A 17,433-nucleotide genomic window follows, 5' to 3' on the forward strand; every position below is an offset into this window, starting at 1 on the left:
TATGTATGTGAATGTGAGAGTGTATGGGTGTTTCCCAGTAATGGGTTGCGGCTGGAAGGACATCCACTGTGTAAAAGAATATGCTGGATAAGTTGGCAATTCATTCAGCTGTGGTGAATCCCTGATGAATAAAGGGACTAAGCTATAGAAAAATGAATGAGTGAAAGAAACTGAAATGGCAGACTGCTTATTCAAAAGTATGTCTTGTATGAAAAGTATGTCATTTCTACATTTATAGGTACATATGCCTCATTTTCATCACATAGGACTAAATTAGTCCTAAACATCATGCTTTGCTATGCACATTTCACTTCCTAAAAAAGTACAAGAATCTTTACCTTGAGCTTTAGACAGCGAGGGGAGAACCAGCAACACAGCAAGCCGCAGAGTCCATTGGAGCAAACACCCCATTTTTAATTCCTACACATGATGACACACACACACAGAAAATGAAAGAGATCATCTAAACCCAAAGCTGATTATGCAGTTAGCAAAGTGTCTGTTTCCAGCTTCAGCTGAAAAAACTTAATGATTCAGGTGTAATGAATATTACGGACATCCGGCAAAAGCAGAAAAAAAGCATGGTGGGGTTTGCACTATAACCACAACTCAAATGAACGAGATGTTTTTGCAAGTTTAAAAAAATCTATTAAATGCTTTGAAGAGTTGCTTTTGTTTGATTCAACACAATGAGGGAAGAACATATGCTTTAAAGAACATTCCTATTATAGTGTTATCGTAATAACAGAAGCGCTCGAAATAATATGCTATTGTGTGGTTTAATATCCATAACAGAGTTGAAGCATGGGCCTATTCATTTGCATGCTTCTGCTTGCACTGGTGCTGAAACTAAGAGCACACTTTCATTAAGCAGATCTCTTCTGTATACTGCTCATACATTACACACGCTCTTATTACTTTTTTGTTACTATTTAGCTGTTGTGCCGTTTCATCTTAACTTAAGTGGTCTAAACATAAATTGTTGCGTTTTGCTTGTGCTGAGTGTCACTATTTGCAAAGATGCCATTTTTTAAAAATACATCTCCAGAAGATGTGTCTGTTTTTCATTTATAAACGGAGGAAACTGTGGTCCGCATTTGAAGTCATTCTGGTTTGCACTCAACGATGTCTGCTGTGGAAAAATGGCCTGCCTAAAAACGAGATCGAAAAACTCAGTGACAAACAGACACACACATAAAACACACATATGGACATTGTTAAACCTTCAAAGAACAGAGTCGGGAAAGCATAATTGAGTGTGTATTGGATTGTTTTTGTGGTGTCTCTTACTGTCCAGGGGGAAACAGAAAGGTTTTTTATTTACCTGCATTTTAAGTGCACTCAAAAAAATCAACTAGGCATGTATTGGATTTACAAAATAAAAATTTGTCAGATTGAAAAGAACAAATCAAGTTTACGTATGTTAAATGATTAATTCATGTTATTTGAAACTGAATCAAGAAATAATCAAATGAATTTGATCAGAACATGTTGATTCAATGAGACTGAGACGCTTCAGATCGACAACTCTCACTCTGGAGAGTCACTTCGCGCATATCAGTAGGTGGCGGTAGTGCGTTTGGATGTCACCATACGAAAACAACAAGAAGAAGTATCACCGCGTGTTTTCAGCACAGTTTGGGAATTGGTTTTCCCAAGAGCTTGAATGTTATGCATGTTATGTTGTTGGCTATGTTTCCTATACATTTTATACTTTTACATTTTGAATAGGAGTACCAAAGTGAAGAAAGCTGTTTAAACTCAATTGGTAAAAAAAATGTTCAAAGCAGTTAAGGTTTACTTGATTGGATTAGATGCATAAAGGGTGCCACGATTAAATCATGTTCATTCAACAGTTTTTTTTTTGAGTGTGTATACTTAAAAAAAAAATCTTAGTTGGATATTATCCGTTTTTCTAATTCTCCAAAAAGTTTTTAGCCAGTACTTTTAATAATAACCAGACATCCAAAAAACATAAATTCTAAACAGTTCTATCGGAAACCCACGCAAATACACAGAAATGCAGACTAAACACTCCTCTAAACAATCAAACCTCCCACGTACACACATGCCAGACACTTTTTGCTTTTTATTTTTAGTCGAGTGCACTTGTCCAATGACATCATCCTTTTATTGGGCCATTAATTAAATCACATAATGTCAGGTCCTACTAGTTTGATTAACTCATTGGCAATAAAACATGAGGACTAGAATGCAGAATAGGGTGATTATCGTCAATAGTAGTAAACACTTAATCCCTTACCACTTTTTTATGTGGAAATCCAGTTTTAGCTGTTCTCCCCATTTCCTATTAAACTCTCTCCCTTCCAATCAATATGTCTGTTCCTCTCAACACTGTTTGCATTAATTATAAGGATCCGTCATCATTATGTGGCTCATGGAAGGGTAATTATAGCATTTATAAGTATCCTGACTGAAGCGCATTTAAGTTTGATCTGCCAGATTGTCTCCAGCAGCCTCTCCCTTCCTTCATCCGTCGCTCTCGCTTTACACCTGTGGTTTCACAGAATTTATTGCGCACCTGAGGTCAAGAGAGCATGGCTATGGAGACCTCCATCATTCAGTGTGCTACTTGCAATTTTTTTTTTTTTTTAAATGAGCCCAATTTAAAAGTCAGCCCTGACTTTTTCAAACAAATAAAAATGGCTATTTAGTGTGTGGCTTAACATAAAAGACTGAGGAATTACAGACACATTCTTGAGCCTTATAAAGTGGATGCTGGGAGAAGAATAACAAGAGGCCACTACAGTACACAACAAATACCAAATACTAATACTACCAACTAAAATGTCAGTTTTCATTGTCGTCAACCTAAAAATGCAGTCAAACTAAACTGAAATGTTTTGGATTAATACTCATGGAAGCATGTACCCATATTATAGTTCACTTCATAAACACGATAAATCCTCAGATTAAAACTGGATGACCCCAGTTTTATGACAGGGACTTGATGGCAAACACTGGATGGTTTAGTCTCATATTGTTTATTTATCATAAATAATAATTTTCTCAATATTAAACACTGTTTAAGCAAAAAATACACTTAAAGAGTTACAGATGTTCATCCAAAAATACAGTAAAAAGTGTACTGTATTAGCTGTTTGGAACACAGATCCCTGAACATCATATTTATGATATATAGTAAAGTCAACTACTCTTTTTCATAACTGATGCTACATTATTATCTTTTATAAATGACAAACATATTTTGATACATTACACTAGGGCTGCACGATATTAGAAAAACCTGACACAAGATCATAATCAAGATCAAAAACCTAATTTTACAAGATCATAATTATTTACCCTGATAAAAGTCTTGTCAAATATCCAAGTATTAGGAACAACAAATAATATCTTGACTTCTAGTTGATCGTTTGTTATAGGAAGTGGCTTATATGAAAGGCAAAGGCCTCTAGATTACGCTTATTTTACCAAAAAATAAAATATGATAGTGCCTTGATTTTTAATTATTTAATTAGGACAGTAAGGTCTGACTTTGTTTAGACAAAAGTCTTGTCACTTACCAGAAATAATGTACAGTATAGAATATAAAGTCATGGTGCAGAGGAAAAAGAATTAATATTGTGTAGGACTCCCATGAGCTTGGAGGACTGCATCCATACATCTCTGCAATGACTCAAACAACTAATACATAACTAATAATTAATAAAGTCATCTGGAATGGCAAAGAAGGCTTTCTTGCAGGACTCCCAGAGTTCATCAAGATTCTTTGGATTCATCTTCAATGCCTCCTCCTTTGTCTTACCCTAGACATGCTCAATAAAGTTCATATCTGGTGACTGGGCTGGCCAATCCTGGAGCACCTTGACCTTCTTTGCTCTCAAGAACTTTGATGTGGAGCCTGAAGTATGAGAAGGAGCACTTTCCTGCTGAAGAATGTGCCCTCTCCTGTGGTTTGTAATGTATTGGGCAGCACAAATGTCTTAAAAGGTTGATGTTGCCATCTACTCGCACACCCCTATAGTGAATGTAACTCCAAACCATGATTTTGTTTCTTCACCAAATTTGACAGATTTGTATGAGAATCTTGGCTCCATGCAAGTTCCAGTAGGTCTTCTGCAGTATTTGCATTCATCTGCATTTAACAGATAATTCATCAGAAAAATCTACCTTCTGCCTCTTTTCCAAATGATCAACTAGAAGTCAAGTTATTATTTGTTAACTGGGATCGACGACCTTTTGTCAGGAAGTGTAATGACAAAATATATACATAAATTAAAGCACATATGAATACAATAAAACAAAAAATAAAAATGAAATAAACATCGCTTTATGGTTTTCAGTTGGTCCTAACATCAATAATCAAATGTAAAATACCACAGTATAGTCTTCTTTGTAGTCTTTAAATATTTAAACACGATTAATCTTTGTTAAAGTCACATACTTAATAATTTCTTGTGTCCGAATAGTTCAAATTCACTTGAGAACCTGCGATGTGACTATTGCTGATTTGCTAATTGCAATATCATGCTGAAATAATATATTGTGCAGCCCTACATCACACACACATTTACTTAAAGCTCAATCTTTCTAAGATACTAATTCAGACATTTCGACATAGACATTCATGTTGGCCATCACTGCAGATAATTGGTTTATATTTTAACAAGTGATTTATTGATTGTGTGATAGTAATTTCTCCCTCCAAAATGATGCTTCAAGTGTTTTTGAGCCAAAGTTTTCAAGCTTCAAACAGAATTTTCAAATAAGGAAAAGCTGACGGCCAGAAGACAATGTTCCAAAAGGCACAGGAATAAAATTAGAAACATCCCTCCTCCTGACAATGTCATTAGAGTTTATTATCAAAATATTAAAGTATGAGAGGTCATTCTTTCAGAGCGTGTGTGTGTGTGTGTGTGTGTGTGTGTGTGTGTATTAGCTGTTTCTGGTCATTCTGCCAACTATTTTATTTCATTACAGACTGCCTACCACACACTAGAAAAAAAACAAAAGAGGGGGCAAAGTATGAGGAAATGAGAGATATCAAAGGGAAATAAAAACAAACTAATACTAAAAAAAGAAAAAGAAAACAAGCTGACTGACCAAAATACAGACTAAATATTTATTGGGGTATTTGAGAGAGTGAGTAATTCAGTCTGTTAATGACTATGTTTACATGGACATCAGTAAATGAATTATTGGCCTTAATCTGAATAAGACAATAATATGATTAAGGTGTTTACATGAGTTGATTTCTGAATGTTCCTTTCATGATCCCGTTTTACATGTTATAGCACAAAATTCGATTAACCACAATAATCCCATTTGCTCTGGAGTTTCATGTAATTTCGGGTGTTTCATTTTTAATTTGTCGACTTTAACTTCAGTTCATACAGGAACATTTCATGCATCCCCACATGACAAACAAGATATTAGATGAGAGTATGAACTGCTGAACTGTTGTTTTAAAGGAAATTTAATAGGGTACGCCAAATGAGAAATAAACCTCCGCATTTCCCATTTCGATAGGTGCAGAGAATAGTGTCAAACAGCAGTGTGTGTATGGACTATCCCATCACAAAATACTGCGAAAAGTCTTACATGATGGTAATAGTTTGAATGCGGTGTTTACATGTCTGTACTGCACTTCAATAATGCGATTATGACCGTAATCCGATTAAACTAATAAAAAATCGCTGTTTATATGGTATACAGCAGCATCAGCCAATGAAATGAGTCTGCACTCGGCTATTGTCTGAACTGGGGTGTTTGCATAAAACGATCTGAGTGCATTTCTGATTACTATCGTAAGCCAACTAAGGTCGCAAGTTCCGTCATTACAAACATTACAAACATAGTTCCTTGATTTGACATTTCCCAAATCCATCGTTCCAGTGAACATTTGCAAACTGCGTTGCAAACTTGTACACTTGAAACTACACCTCTGGAGCGGTAGTTAGAAACATACAGTAGTTGCTTACTGTGTTCTATTGCCAGTTATCCCCCTATGCCCTATTCGCTTAGAGCAATCTAACATTTAAACTTGAAATTATTAAAAAAAAAACATTAAAGTCATCACTCTTAGGTGTAATTTGCTTTCAAAGTTTTTTTTACAGTTTAGTTTTAGCAATCTTCATGTTTACAATTGAAAACATTGGTCATTTTGAACACCATTTTAAAGCTATTGGTGGCCTATTATTTAAAAGCGGAATTTATGCTCCAAAGCTTAAAACAAAACATAGCATGCTTTAATGCTTTTAATTTGTAGTAGGTTATTAGGGACCGAGCACCGAAACGGTGCGTAGGCCCTATTGGAATTGCTCCGTTTATTATTATTCTTCTTCTTCTTCTTCTTCTTCCGCGGAATGAATCGCGGTTTAGAAGGGCTAAACATGCCCGAAAACTCACGCAACTTTGCACACGCTTCAGAAGTGGCGAAAATTTACGTTTGTTATGGGCTTCGGAAGTGGGCGTGGCAAAATGACTCGACAGCGCCACCTAGAAAAATTAAACGGACGAGCCCCCGATATACGAATCACGCACATGCACGAAAATTGGCACACACCTCAAACATGCCAAAACATACGAAAAAGTCTCTTGGAGCCATATCTCAAACCCAACAGGAAGTCGGATATTTTTAACTTCCTGCGGCGAAAAAGTGGCATTTTTGCCATTTCCAGGCGTTGTATTTTAACAAACTCCTCCTAGGGATTTTATCCGATCGACACCAATATTAAGTTTTGTCATCTAAAGGCCTTGGTGATGTTAAATTGCGAAGCTTTTGAGTTTTCGTCGATGGGCGTGTCCGTGGGGGCCTCACAAACTTTGACGATTCGCCACTAAACAGGAAGTCATTATAACTCAGGCATGCATTATCCGATCTGCCTCAAAATGCACACGCTTGATAAGAGTCCTGACCTGAACACGTTTACATGCCAAAATCCAGAGACAGTTATAGCGCCACCTGCTGGCCACAGGAAATGACATGTTTTACACTGTACCAAACTAGCTCCCACAAATGTTATCGTATCAGCACCAAATTTGAGTGGTGTCATCTGAAAGCTCTAGTGATGATATATTGTGAAGATCTAGAGTTTTCGGAGAGGGGCGTGTTCGTGGCGGGATGACAAACCTCAACGCTTCGCCATGGAACAAGAAGTCCTTCTAACTCAACCACACAATGTCCGATCTGCCTGAAACTTCACATGGTTGATAAAAGTCCTCTCCTGAACACATGCCTTGGAAATTATTAAAGTGGGCGTGGCAAAACGACTCGACAGCGCCACCTATAAAATTTTAACGGTCGAGCCCCCAATCTACGAATCACGCAGATGCACGAAAATTGGCACACACCTCAAACATGCCAAAACATACGAAAAAGTCTCTTGGAGCCATAACTCAAACCCAACAGGAAGTCGGATATTTTTGACTTCCTGCAGCGAAAAAGTGGCGTTTTTGCCATTTCCAGGCGTTGTATTTTAACGAACTCCTCCTAGGGATTTTATCTGATCAACACCAAAATTGGGTTTTGTCATCTAAAGGCCTTGGCGATGTTAAATTGCGAAGCTTTTGAATTTTCATCGATGGGCGTGTCCGTGGTGGCCTCACAAACTTTGACGATTCGCCACAAAACAGGCAGTCGTTATCACTCAGGCATGCATTATCCGATCTGCCTCAAAATTCACTTGCTTGATAAGAGTCCTGACCTCAACACGTTTACATGCCAATATCCAGATAGAGTTATAGCGCCACCTGCTGGCCACAGGAAATGACATGATTTACACTGTAATAAACTCCTCCCACAAACTTTATCCTATCAGCGCCAAATTTGAGGGGTGTCATTTGAAAGCTCTATCAATGATATATTGTGAAGATCTAGAGTTTTCACAAAGGGGCGTGTCCGTGGCGGCATGACAAATCTCAACTCTTCGCCGTGGAACAGGATGGCTTTATAACTCAAACACACAATTTCCGATCTGCCTGAAACTTCACATGGTTGATAAAAGTCCTCTCCTGAACATAACTACATGCCAATATTGAGTCACAGTCATGGCGCCACCTGCTGGCAGAAGGAATTTTGGCTTATAACTTAACCACACAATGTCTGATCTGCATGAAACTACACATGGTTGATTAAATTCCTCTTCTGAAGACATTTAAATGCCAATACTGAATCTGTCATAGTGCCACCTGCTGGCAGAAGGTAGTTTGGCTTATAACTCAGCCAGACAATGTCTGAACAGCTTGAAACTTCACATGGTTAATTAAAATCCACTCCTAAAGACATCTACATGCCAATATTGATTGACAGTCATAGCGCCACCTGCTGACAGAAGGAATTTTGGCTTATAACTCAGCCATACAATGTCTGACCTGCCTGAAACTTCACATTGTGGATAAAAGTCCTCTCCTGAAGACATCTACAAAACAGTATTGAGTCACAGTCATAGCGCCACCTGCTGGCAACCAGAAGTTTGGCTTATAACTCAGCCAAACAATATTCGATCTGCCTGAAAATTTACATGGTTGATAAGATTCCTTTACTGAAGGCATCTACATAACAATCTTGAGTCACAGTTATAGCGCCACCTGCTGACAGGAGGAAGTTCTGCATAAATCTGTGATTTTCTCAGGTTCTTTATATATATCGGCTTAAATTATTACTGTTCGCTGTTCTCTGTCATCCTAAGGCCACCTGGCGGCGGTAAGCCCGGGTGCGAGGTCCCTATCATCGCTGCTTGCAGCTTTAATTAGGGACCGAGCACCGAAACGGTGCGTAGGCCCTATTGGAATTGCTCCGTTTTTTATTATTATTATTATTATTATTCCGCCCCCTATCGGGGCACTTTTGAGGGTCTAAACATGCCCGAAAACTCATGAAAATTTGCACACACACCAATCGCGGTGTAAATAGCAGGTTGATATGGGTCTCAAAAGTGGGCGTGGCAAAATGACTCGACAGCGCCACCTAGAAAAATTAAACGGACGAGCCCCCGATACACGAATCACGCACATGCACGAAAATTGGCACACACTTCAAACATGCCAAAACATACGAAAAAGTCTCTTGGAGCCATATCTCAAACCCAACAGGAAGTCAGATATTTTGTACTTCCTGCGGCGAAAAAGTGGCGATTTTGCCATTTTCAGGCGTTGTATTTTAACGAACTCCTCCAAGGGATTTTATCCGATCGACACCAAAATTGGGTTTTTTCATCTAAAGGCCTTGGCAAAGTTAAATTGCGAAGCTTTAGAGTTTTCGTCGATGGGCGTGTCCGTAGCGGCCTCGCAAACTTTGACGATTCGCCACAAAACAGGAAGTCGTTATAACTCAGGCATGCATTATCCGATCTGCTTCAAATTTCACACGTTTGATAAGAGTCCTGACCTGAACACGTTTACATGCCCATATCCAGATATAGCTATAGCGCCACCTGCTGGCCACAGGAAATGACATGTTTTACATCGTGACAAACTCCTCCCACAAATTTTTCCGTATCAGCCCCAAATTTGAGTGGTGTCATCTGAAAGCTCTATCGGTGATATATTGTAAAGATCTAGAGTTTTTGCAGAGGGGCGTGTCCGTGGCGGCATGACAAACCTCAACGCTTCGCCATGGAACAGGAAGTCCTCATAACTCAACCACACAAAGTCAGATCAGCCTGAAACTTCATATGGTTGATAGAAGTTCTCCCCTGAACACATCCTCATAACAATATTGAAGTGGGCGTGGCAAAATGGCTCAAGAGCGCCACCTATAAAATTTAAACGGACGAGCCCCTGATCTACGAATCACGCACATGCACGAAAATTGGCACACACCTCAAACACGCCAAAACATACGAAAAAGTCTCTTGGAGCAATATCTCAAACCCAACAGGAAGTCGGATATTTTTAACTTCCTGCGGCGAATAAGTGGCGCTTTTGCCATTTCAGGCGTTGTATTTTAACGAACTCCTCCTAGGGATTTTATCTGAAAAACACCAAAATTGGGTTTTGTCATCTTAAAGCCTTAGTGATGTTAAATTGCGAAGCTTTAGAGTTTTCATCGATGGGCGTGTCCGTGGCGGCCTCGCAAACTTTGATGATTCGCCACAAAACAGGAAGTCTTTATAACTCTGGCATGCAATATTCGATCTGCCTCAAAATTCACACATTTAATAACAGTCCTGACCTGATCAGGTTTACGTGCCGATATCCAGTTACAGTTATAGCGCCACCTGCTGGCCACAGGAAATGACATGTTTCACACTGTAAAAAACTCCTCCCACAAACTTTCCCGTATCAGCACCAAAATAGAGTGGTGTCATCTGAAAGCTCTAGCGATGATATATTGTGAAGATCTAGAGTTTTTGCAGAGGGGCGTGTCTGTGGCGGCATGACAAACCTCAACGCTTCGCCATGGAACAGGAAGTCCTTATAACTCAACCACACAATGTCTGATCTGCCTGAAACTTCACATGATTGATAAAGGTTCTCTCCTGAACACATCCACATAACAACATTGAGTCAGTCATAGCGCCACCTGCTGGCAGAAGGTAGTTTGACTTGTAACTCGGCCACACAATGTCCGATCTGCCTAAAATGTCACATGGTTGATGAAAGTCCTCTCCTGAGCACATCTACATAATAATATTGAGTCTTTAATAGCGCCACCTGCTGGCAGAATGTAGTTTGTTAACACAATCTCCACACAATCTCTGATCTGCCTGAAACTTCACATGGTTGATAAAAGTCCACTCCTGAACACATCCCCATAACAATATTGAGTCAGTCATAACGCCACCTGCTGGCAGAAGGTAGTTTGGCTTATAACACAGCCACACAATGTCCCATGTGCCTGAAACTTCACATGGTTGATAAGATTACTCTCCGGAAGACATCTACATGCCAATCTTGAGTCACAGTTGTAGCGCCACCTGCTGACAGGAGGATGTTTGGCTTAAATCTGTGATTTTTCTTAGATTTTTAAAAATATATTGGCTTAAATTATTATTGTTCGCTGTTCTCTGTCATCGTAAAGTCACCGGGCGGCGGTGAGCCCGGGTGCGAGGTCCCTATCATCGCTGCTTGCAGCTTTAATTAGGGACCGAGCACCGAAACGGTGCGTAGGCCCTATTGGAATTGCTCCGTTTTTTATTATTATTATTATTATTATTATTATTCCGCCCCCTATCGGGGCACTTTTGAGGGTCTAAACATGCCCGAAAACTCATGAAAATTTGCACACACACCAAACGCGGTGTAAATAGCAGGTTGATATGGGTCTCGGAAGTGGGCATGGCAAAATGACTCGACAGCGCCACCTAGAAAAATTAAACGGACGAGCCCCCGATACACGAATCACGCACATGCACGAAAATCGGCACACACCTCAAACACGCCAAAACATACGAAAAAGTCTCTTGGAGCCATATCTCAAACCCAACAGGAAGTCGGATATTTTTAACTTCCTGCGGCGAAAAAGTGGCGTTTTTGCCATTTCCAGGCGTTGTATTTTAACGAACTCCTCCTAGGGATTTTATCCGATCGACACCAAAATTGGGTTTTGTCATCTAAAGGCCTTGGCGATGTTAAATTGCGAAGCTTTAGAGTTTTCGTCGATGGGCGTGTCCGTGGCGCCCTCGCAAACTTTGATGATTCGCCACAAAACAGGAAGTCGTTATAACTCGGGCATGCATTATCCGATCTGCCTCAAAATTCACACGCTTGATAAGAGTCCTGACCTGAACACGTTTACATGCCGATATCCAGATAGAGTTATAGCGCCACCTGCTGGCCACAGGAAATGACATGTTTTACAGTGTAACAAACTCCTCCCACAAATTTTTTCGTATCAGCACCAAATTTGGGTTGTGTTATCTGAAAGCTCTAGCGATGATATATTGTGAAGATCTAGAGTTTTCGGAGAGGGGCGTGTCCGTGGCGCCATGACAAACCTCAACGCTTCGCCATGGAACAGGAAGTCCTTATAACTCAACCACACAATGTCCGATCTGCCTGAAACTTCACATGGTTGATAAAAGTCCTCTCCTGAACACATCCACATGACAATGTTGAAGTAGGCGTGGCAAATTGACTCAACAGCGCCACCTAGAAAAATTAAACGGACGAGCCCCCGAGCTACGAATCACGCACATGCACAAAAATTGGCACACACCTTAAACATGCCAAAACATACGAAAAAGTCTCTTGGAGCCACATCTCAAACCTAACAGGAAGTCAGATATTATTAACTTCCTGCGGCGAAAAAGTGGCATTTTTGCCATTTCCAGGCGTTGTAGTTTAACGAACTCCTCCTGGGGATTTTATCCGATCGACACCAAAATTGGGTTTTATCATCTAAAGGCCTTGGCGATGTTAAATTGCGAAGCTTTAGAGTTTTTATCGATGGGCGTGTCTGTGGCGGCCTCGCAAACTTTGATGATTCGCCACAACAGGAAGTCGTTATAACTCAGGCATGCATTATCAGATCTGCCTCAAAATTCACACATTTAATAACAGTCCTGACCTGAACAGGTTTACGTGCCGATATCCAGTTACAGTTATAGCGCCACCTGCTGGCCACAGGAAATGACATGTTTGACACTATAACAAACTCCTAACACAAACTTTCCCGTATCAGCACCAAAATAGAGTGGTGTCATCTGAAAGCTCTAGAGATGATATTTTGTGAAGATCTAGAGTTTTTGCAGAGGGGTGTGTCTGTGGTGGCATGACAAACCTCAACGCTTCGCCATGGAACAGGAAGTCCTTATAACTCTACCACACAATGTCCGATCTGCCTGAAACTTCACATGATTGATAAAAGTCCTCTCCTGAACACATCTACATAACAATATTGAGTCAGTAATAGCGCCATCTGCTGGCAGAAGGTAGTTTGGCTTGTAACTCGGCCACACCATGTCCGATCTGTCTAAAATGTCACATGGTTGATGAAAGTCCTCTCCTGAGCACATCTACATAATAATATTGAGTTTTTAATAGCGCCACCTGCTGGCAAAAGGTAGTTTGGCTTATAACTCAGCCACAAAATGTCCCATATGCCTGAAACTTCACATGGTTGATTAAATTCCGCTCCTGAAGACATCTACATGCCAATCTTGAGTCACAGGTATAGCGCCACCTGCTGACAGGAGGAAGTTTGGCATAAATCAGTATTTTTCTTAGGTTTTTTATATATATATCGGCTTATATTATTATTGTTCGCTGTTCTCTGTCATCGTAAGGTCACCGGGCGGCGGTGAGCCCGGGTGCGAGGTCCCTATCATCGCTGCTTGCAGCTTTAATTATTATTAGGGACCGAGCACCGAAACGGTGCGTAGGCCCTATTGGAATTGCTCCGTTTTTTATTATTATTATTATTATTATTCCGCCCCCTATCGGGGCACTTTTGAGGGGCTAAACATGCCCGAAAACTCATGAAAATTTGCACACACACCAAACGCGGTGTAAATAGCAGGTTGATATGGGTCTCGGAAGTGGGCGTGGCAAAATGACTCGACAGCGCCACCTAGAAAAATTAAACGGACGAGCCCCCGATACACAAATCACGCACATGCACGAAAATTGGCACAGACCTCAAACATGCCAAACCATACGAAAAAGTCTCTTGGAGCCATATCTCAAACCCAACAGGAAGTCTGATATTTTTAACTTCCTGCGGCGAAAAAGTGGCATTTTTGCCATTTCCAGGTGTCGTATTTTAACGAACTCCTCCTAGGGATTTTATCAGATCGACACCAAAATTGAGTTTTGTCATCTAAAGGCCTTGGCGATGTTAAATTGCGAAGCTTTAGAGTTTTCGTCGATGGGCGTGTCCGTGGCAGCCTCGCAAACTTTGACGATTCGCCACAAAACAGGAAGTCATTATAACTCAGGCATGCATTATCCGATCAGCCTCAAAATTTACACGTTTGATAAGAGTCCTGACCTGAACACGTTTACATGCCGATATCCAGATACAGTTATAGCGCCACCTGCTGGCCACAGGAAATGACATGTTTTACACTGTAACAAACTCCTCCCACAAATTTCATGGTATCAGCACCAAATTTGAGTGCTGTCATCTGAAAGCTCTATCGATGATATATTGTGAAGATCTAGAGTTTTCGCAGAGGGGCGTGTCCGTGGCGGCATGACAAACCTCAACGCTTCGCCATGGAACAGGAAGTCCTCATAACTCAACCACACAAAGTCTGATCAGCCTGAAACTTCACATGGTTGATAAACGTCATCTCTTGAACACATCCACATAACAATATTGAAGTGGGCGTGGCAAAATGACTCGACAGCGCCACCTAGAAAAATTAAACGGACGAGCCCCTGATCTACGAATCACGCACATGCGCGAAAATTGGCACACACCTCAAACACGCCAAAACATACGAAAAAGTCTCTTGGAGCCATATCTCAAACCCAACAGGAAGTCAGATATTTTTAACTTCCTGCTGCAAATAAGTGGCATTTTTGCCATTTCCAGGCGTTGTATCTTAACAAACTCCTCCTAGGGATTTTATACTATCGACACCAAAATTGGGTTTTGTCATCTAAAGGCCTTGGCGATGTTAAATTGCGGAGCTTTATAGTTTTTGTCGATGGGCGTGTCCGTAGCGGCCCCGCAAACTTTGACGATTCGCCACAAAACCGGAAGTCATTATAACTCAGGCATGCATTATCTGATCTGCCTCAAAATTCACATGTTTAATAAGAGTCCAGACCAGAACACGTTTACATGCCGATATCCAGATACAGTTATAGCGCCACCTGCTGGCCACAGGAAATGTCATGATTTACAGCGTAATAAACTCCTCCCACAAATTTTTTCGTATCAGCACCAAATTTGGTGGGTTGTTATCTGAAAGCTTAAGTGATGATATATTGTCAAGATCTAGAGTTTTTGCAGAGGGGCGTGTCCGTGGCATCATGACAAACCTCAACACTTCGCCGTGGAACAGGAAGTCCTTATATCTCAACCACACAAAGTCAGATCAGCCTGAAACTTCACATGGCTCATAAAAGTCCTCTTCTGAACACATCCCCAAAACAGTAATGAGTCAGTCATAACGCCACCTGCTGGCAGAAGGTTGATAGGCTTATAACTCAGCCAAACAACATCCGATCAGCCTGAAACTTCACATGGTTGATTAAATTCCATTACTGAAGGCATCTACATGCCAATCTTAAGTCATAGTTATAGCGCCACCTGCTGGCAGATGGTAGTTTGCATTATAACTCAACCACACAAAGTCTGATCTGCCTGAAAGTTCACATGGTTGACAAAAGTCCTCTCCTGAACACATTTACATAACAACATTGAGTCTGTCATAGCGCCACCTGCTGACAAAAGGCAGTTTGGCTTATAACTCAGCTAAACAACGTCCGACCTGCCTGAAAATTCACATGGTTGATAAGATTTCTCTCCTGAAGACATCTACATGCCAATCTTGAGTCACAGTCATAGCGCCACCTGCTGACAGGAGGAAGTTTGGCATAAATCTATGATTTTCTCGGCTTCTTTATATATATCGGCTTAAAATATTATTGTTCGCTGTTCTCTGTCATCCTGAGGCCACAGGGCGGCGGTGAGCCCGGGTGCGAGGTCCCTATCATCGCTGCTTGCAGCTTTAATTATTATTATTATTCCGCCCCCAATCGGGGCACTTTTGAGGGTCTAAACATGCCCGAAAACTCACGAAAATTTGCACACACACCAAACGCGGTGTAAATGGCTGGGTTTTAGGGGATTCGGAAGTGGGCGTGGCAAAATGACTCGACAGCGCCACCTAGAAAAATGAAACGGACGAGCCCCCGATCCACGAATCACGCACATGCACGAAAATTGGCACACACCTCAAACATGCCAAAACATACGAAAAAGTCTCTTGGAGCCATATCTCAAACCCAACAGGAAGTCGGATATTTTTAACTTCTTGCGGCGAAAAAGTGGCGATTTTGCCATTTCCAGGCGTTGTATTTTAACGAACTCCTCCTAGGGATTTTATCCGATCAACACCAAAATTGGGTTTTGTCATCTAAAGGCCTTGGCGATGTTAAATTGCGAAGCTTTAGAGTTTTCGTCGATGGGCGTGTCCGTGGCGGCCTCGCAAACTTTGACGATTCGCCACAAAACAGGAAGTCGTCATAACTCAGGCATGCATTATCCGATCTGCTTCATATTTCACACGTTTGATAAGAGTCCTGAACTGAACACGTTTACATGCCAATATCTAGATATAGTTATAGCGCCACCTACTGGCCACAGGAAATGTCATGTTTTACACTGTAACAAACTCCTCCCACAAATTTTATGGTATCAGCACCAAATTTGAGTGGTGTCATCTGAAAGCTCTATCGGTGATATATTGTAAAGATCTAGAGTTTTTGCAAAGGGGCGTGTCCGTGGCGGCATGACAAACCTCAACGCTTCGCCATGGAACAGGAAGTCCTCATAACTCAACCACACAAAGTCTGATCAGCCTGAAACTTCATATGGTTGATAAAAGTCCTCCCCTGAACACATCCACATAACAATATGGAAGTGGGCGTGGCAAAATGACTCGACAGCGCCACCTAGAAAAATGAAACGGACGAGCCCCCGATCCACGAATCACGCACATGCGCGAAAATTGGCACACACCTCAAACACGCCAAAACATACGAAAAAGTCTCTTGGAGCCATATCTCAAACCCAACAGGAAGTCGGATATTTTTAACTTCCTGCTGCAAATAAGTGGCATTTTTGCCATTTCCAGGCTTTGTATCTTAACGAACTCCTCTTAGGGATTTTATGCTATCGACACCAAAATTGGGTTTTGTCATCTAAACGCCTTGGCGATGTTAAATTGCGAAGCTTTAGAGTTTTCGTCGATGGGCGTGTCCGTGGCGGCCTCGCAAACTTTGACGATTCGCCACAAAACAGGAAGTCGTTATAACTCAGGCATGCATTATCCGATCTGCCTCAAAATTCGCACGTTTGATAAGAGTCCTGACCTGAACACGTTTACATGCCGATATCCAGATAGAGTTATAGCGCCACCTGCTGGCCACAGGAAATGACATGTTTTACACTGTAACAAACTCCTCTTACAAATTTTTTCGTATCAGCACCAAATTTGGGTTGTGTTATCTGAAAGCTCTAGCGATGATATATTGTGAAGATCTAGAGTTTTCGGAGAGGGGCGTGTCCGTGGCGGCATGACAAACCTCAACGCTTCGCCATGGAACAGGAAGTCCTTATAACTCAACCACACAATGTCCGATCTGCCTGAAACTTCACAAGGTTGATAAAAGTCCTCTCCTGAACACATCCACATAACAATATTGAAGTGGGCGTGGCAAAATGACTCGACAGCGCCACCTACCAAAATTAATCGGATGAGCCCCTGATATACGAATCACACACATGCACGAAAATTGGCACACACCTCAAACATGCCAAAACATACA

General features: G+C 41.0%; 2 protein-coding genes across 7 annotated transcripts in view; both read right to left on the reverse strand.

Annotated features, from left to right (window-relative positions):
• The window catches only part of pfkfb4b (6-phosphofructo-2-kinase/fructose-2,6-biphosphatase 4b), a 514,755-nt gene that overhangs the window by 296,439 nt on the left and 200,883 nt on the right, over positions 1–17,433 (reverse strand). The window lies entirely within an intron of this gene.
• The window catches only part of col7a1 (collagen, type VII, alpha 1), a 127,376-nt gene that overhangs the window by 101,435 nt on the left and 8,508 nt on the right, over positions 1–17,433 (reverse strand). For all 6 annotated transcript variants that reach the window (XR_015493959.1, XR_015493960.1, XR_015493961.1 and 3 more), the window contains exon 2: positions 339–420. Coding sequence is in view for 3 of the 6 variants with exons in the window: in XM_087257677.1 (XP_087113803.1) it covers positions 339–411 (73 nt within the window). In the remaining 3 variants the exon portion in view is untranslated. The remainder of the gene's footprint in view (positions 1–338; positions 421–17,433) is intronic.

This window comes from Danio rerio, chromosome 6 (genome assembly GCF_052040795.2).
Source record: "Danio rerio strain M-AB ecotype USA chromosome 6, GRCz13ab, whole genome shotgun sequence".
Lineage (NCBI taxonomy): Eukaryota > Metazoa > Chordata > Actinopteri > Cypriniformes > Danionidae > Danio > Danio rerio.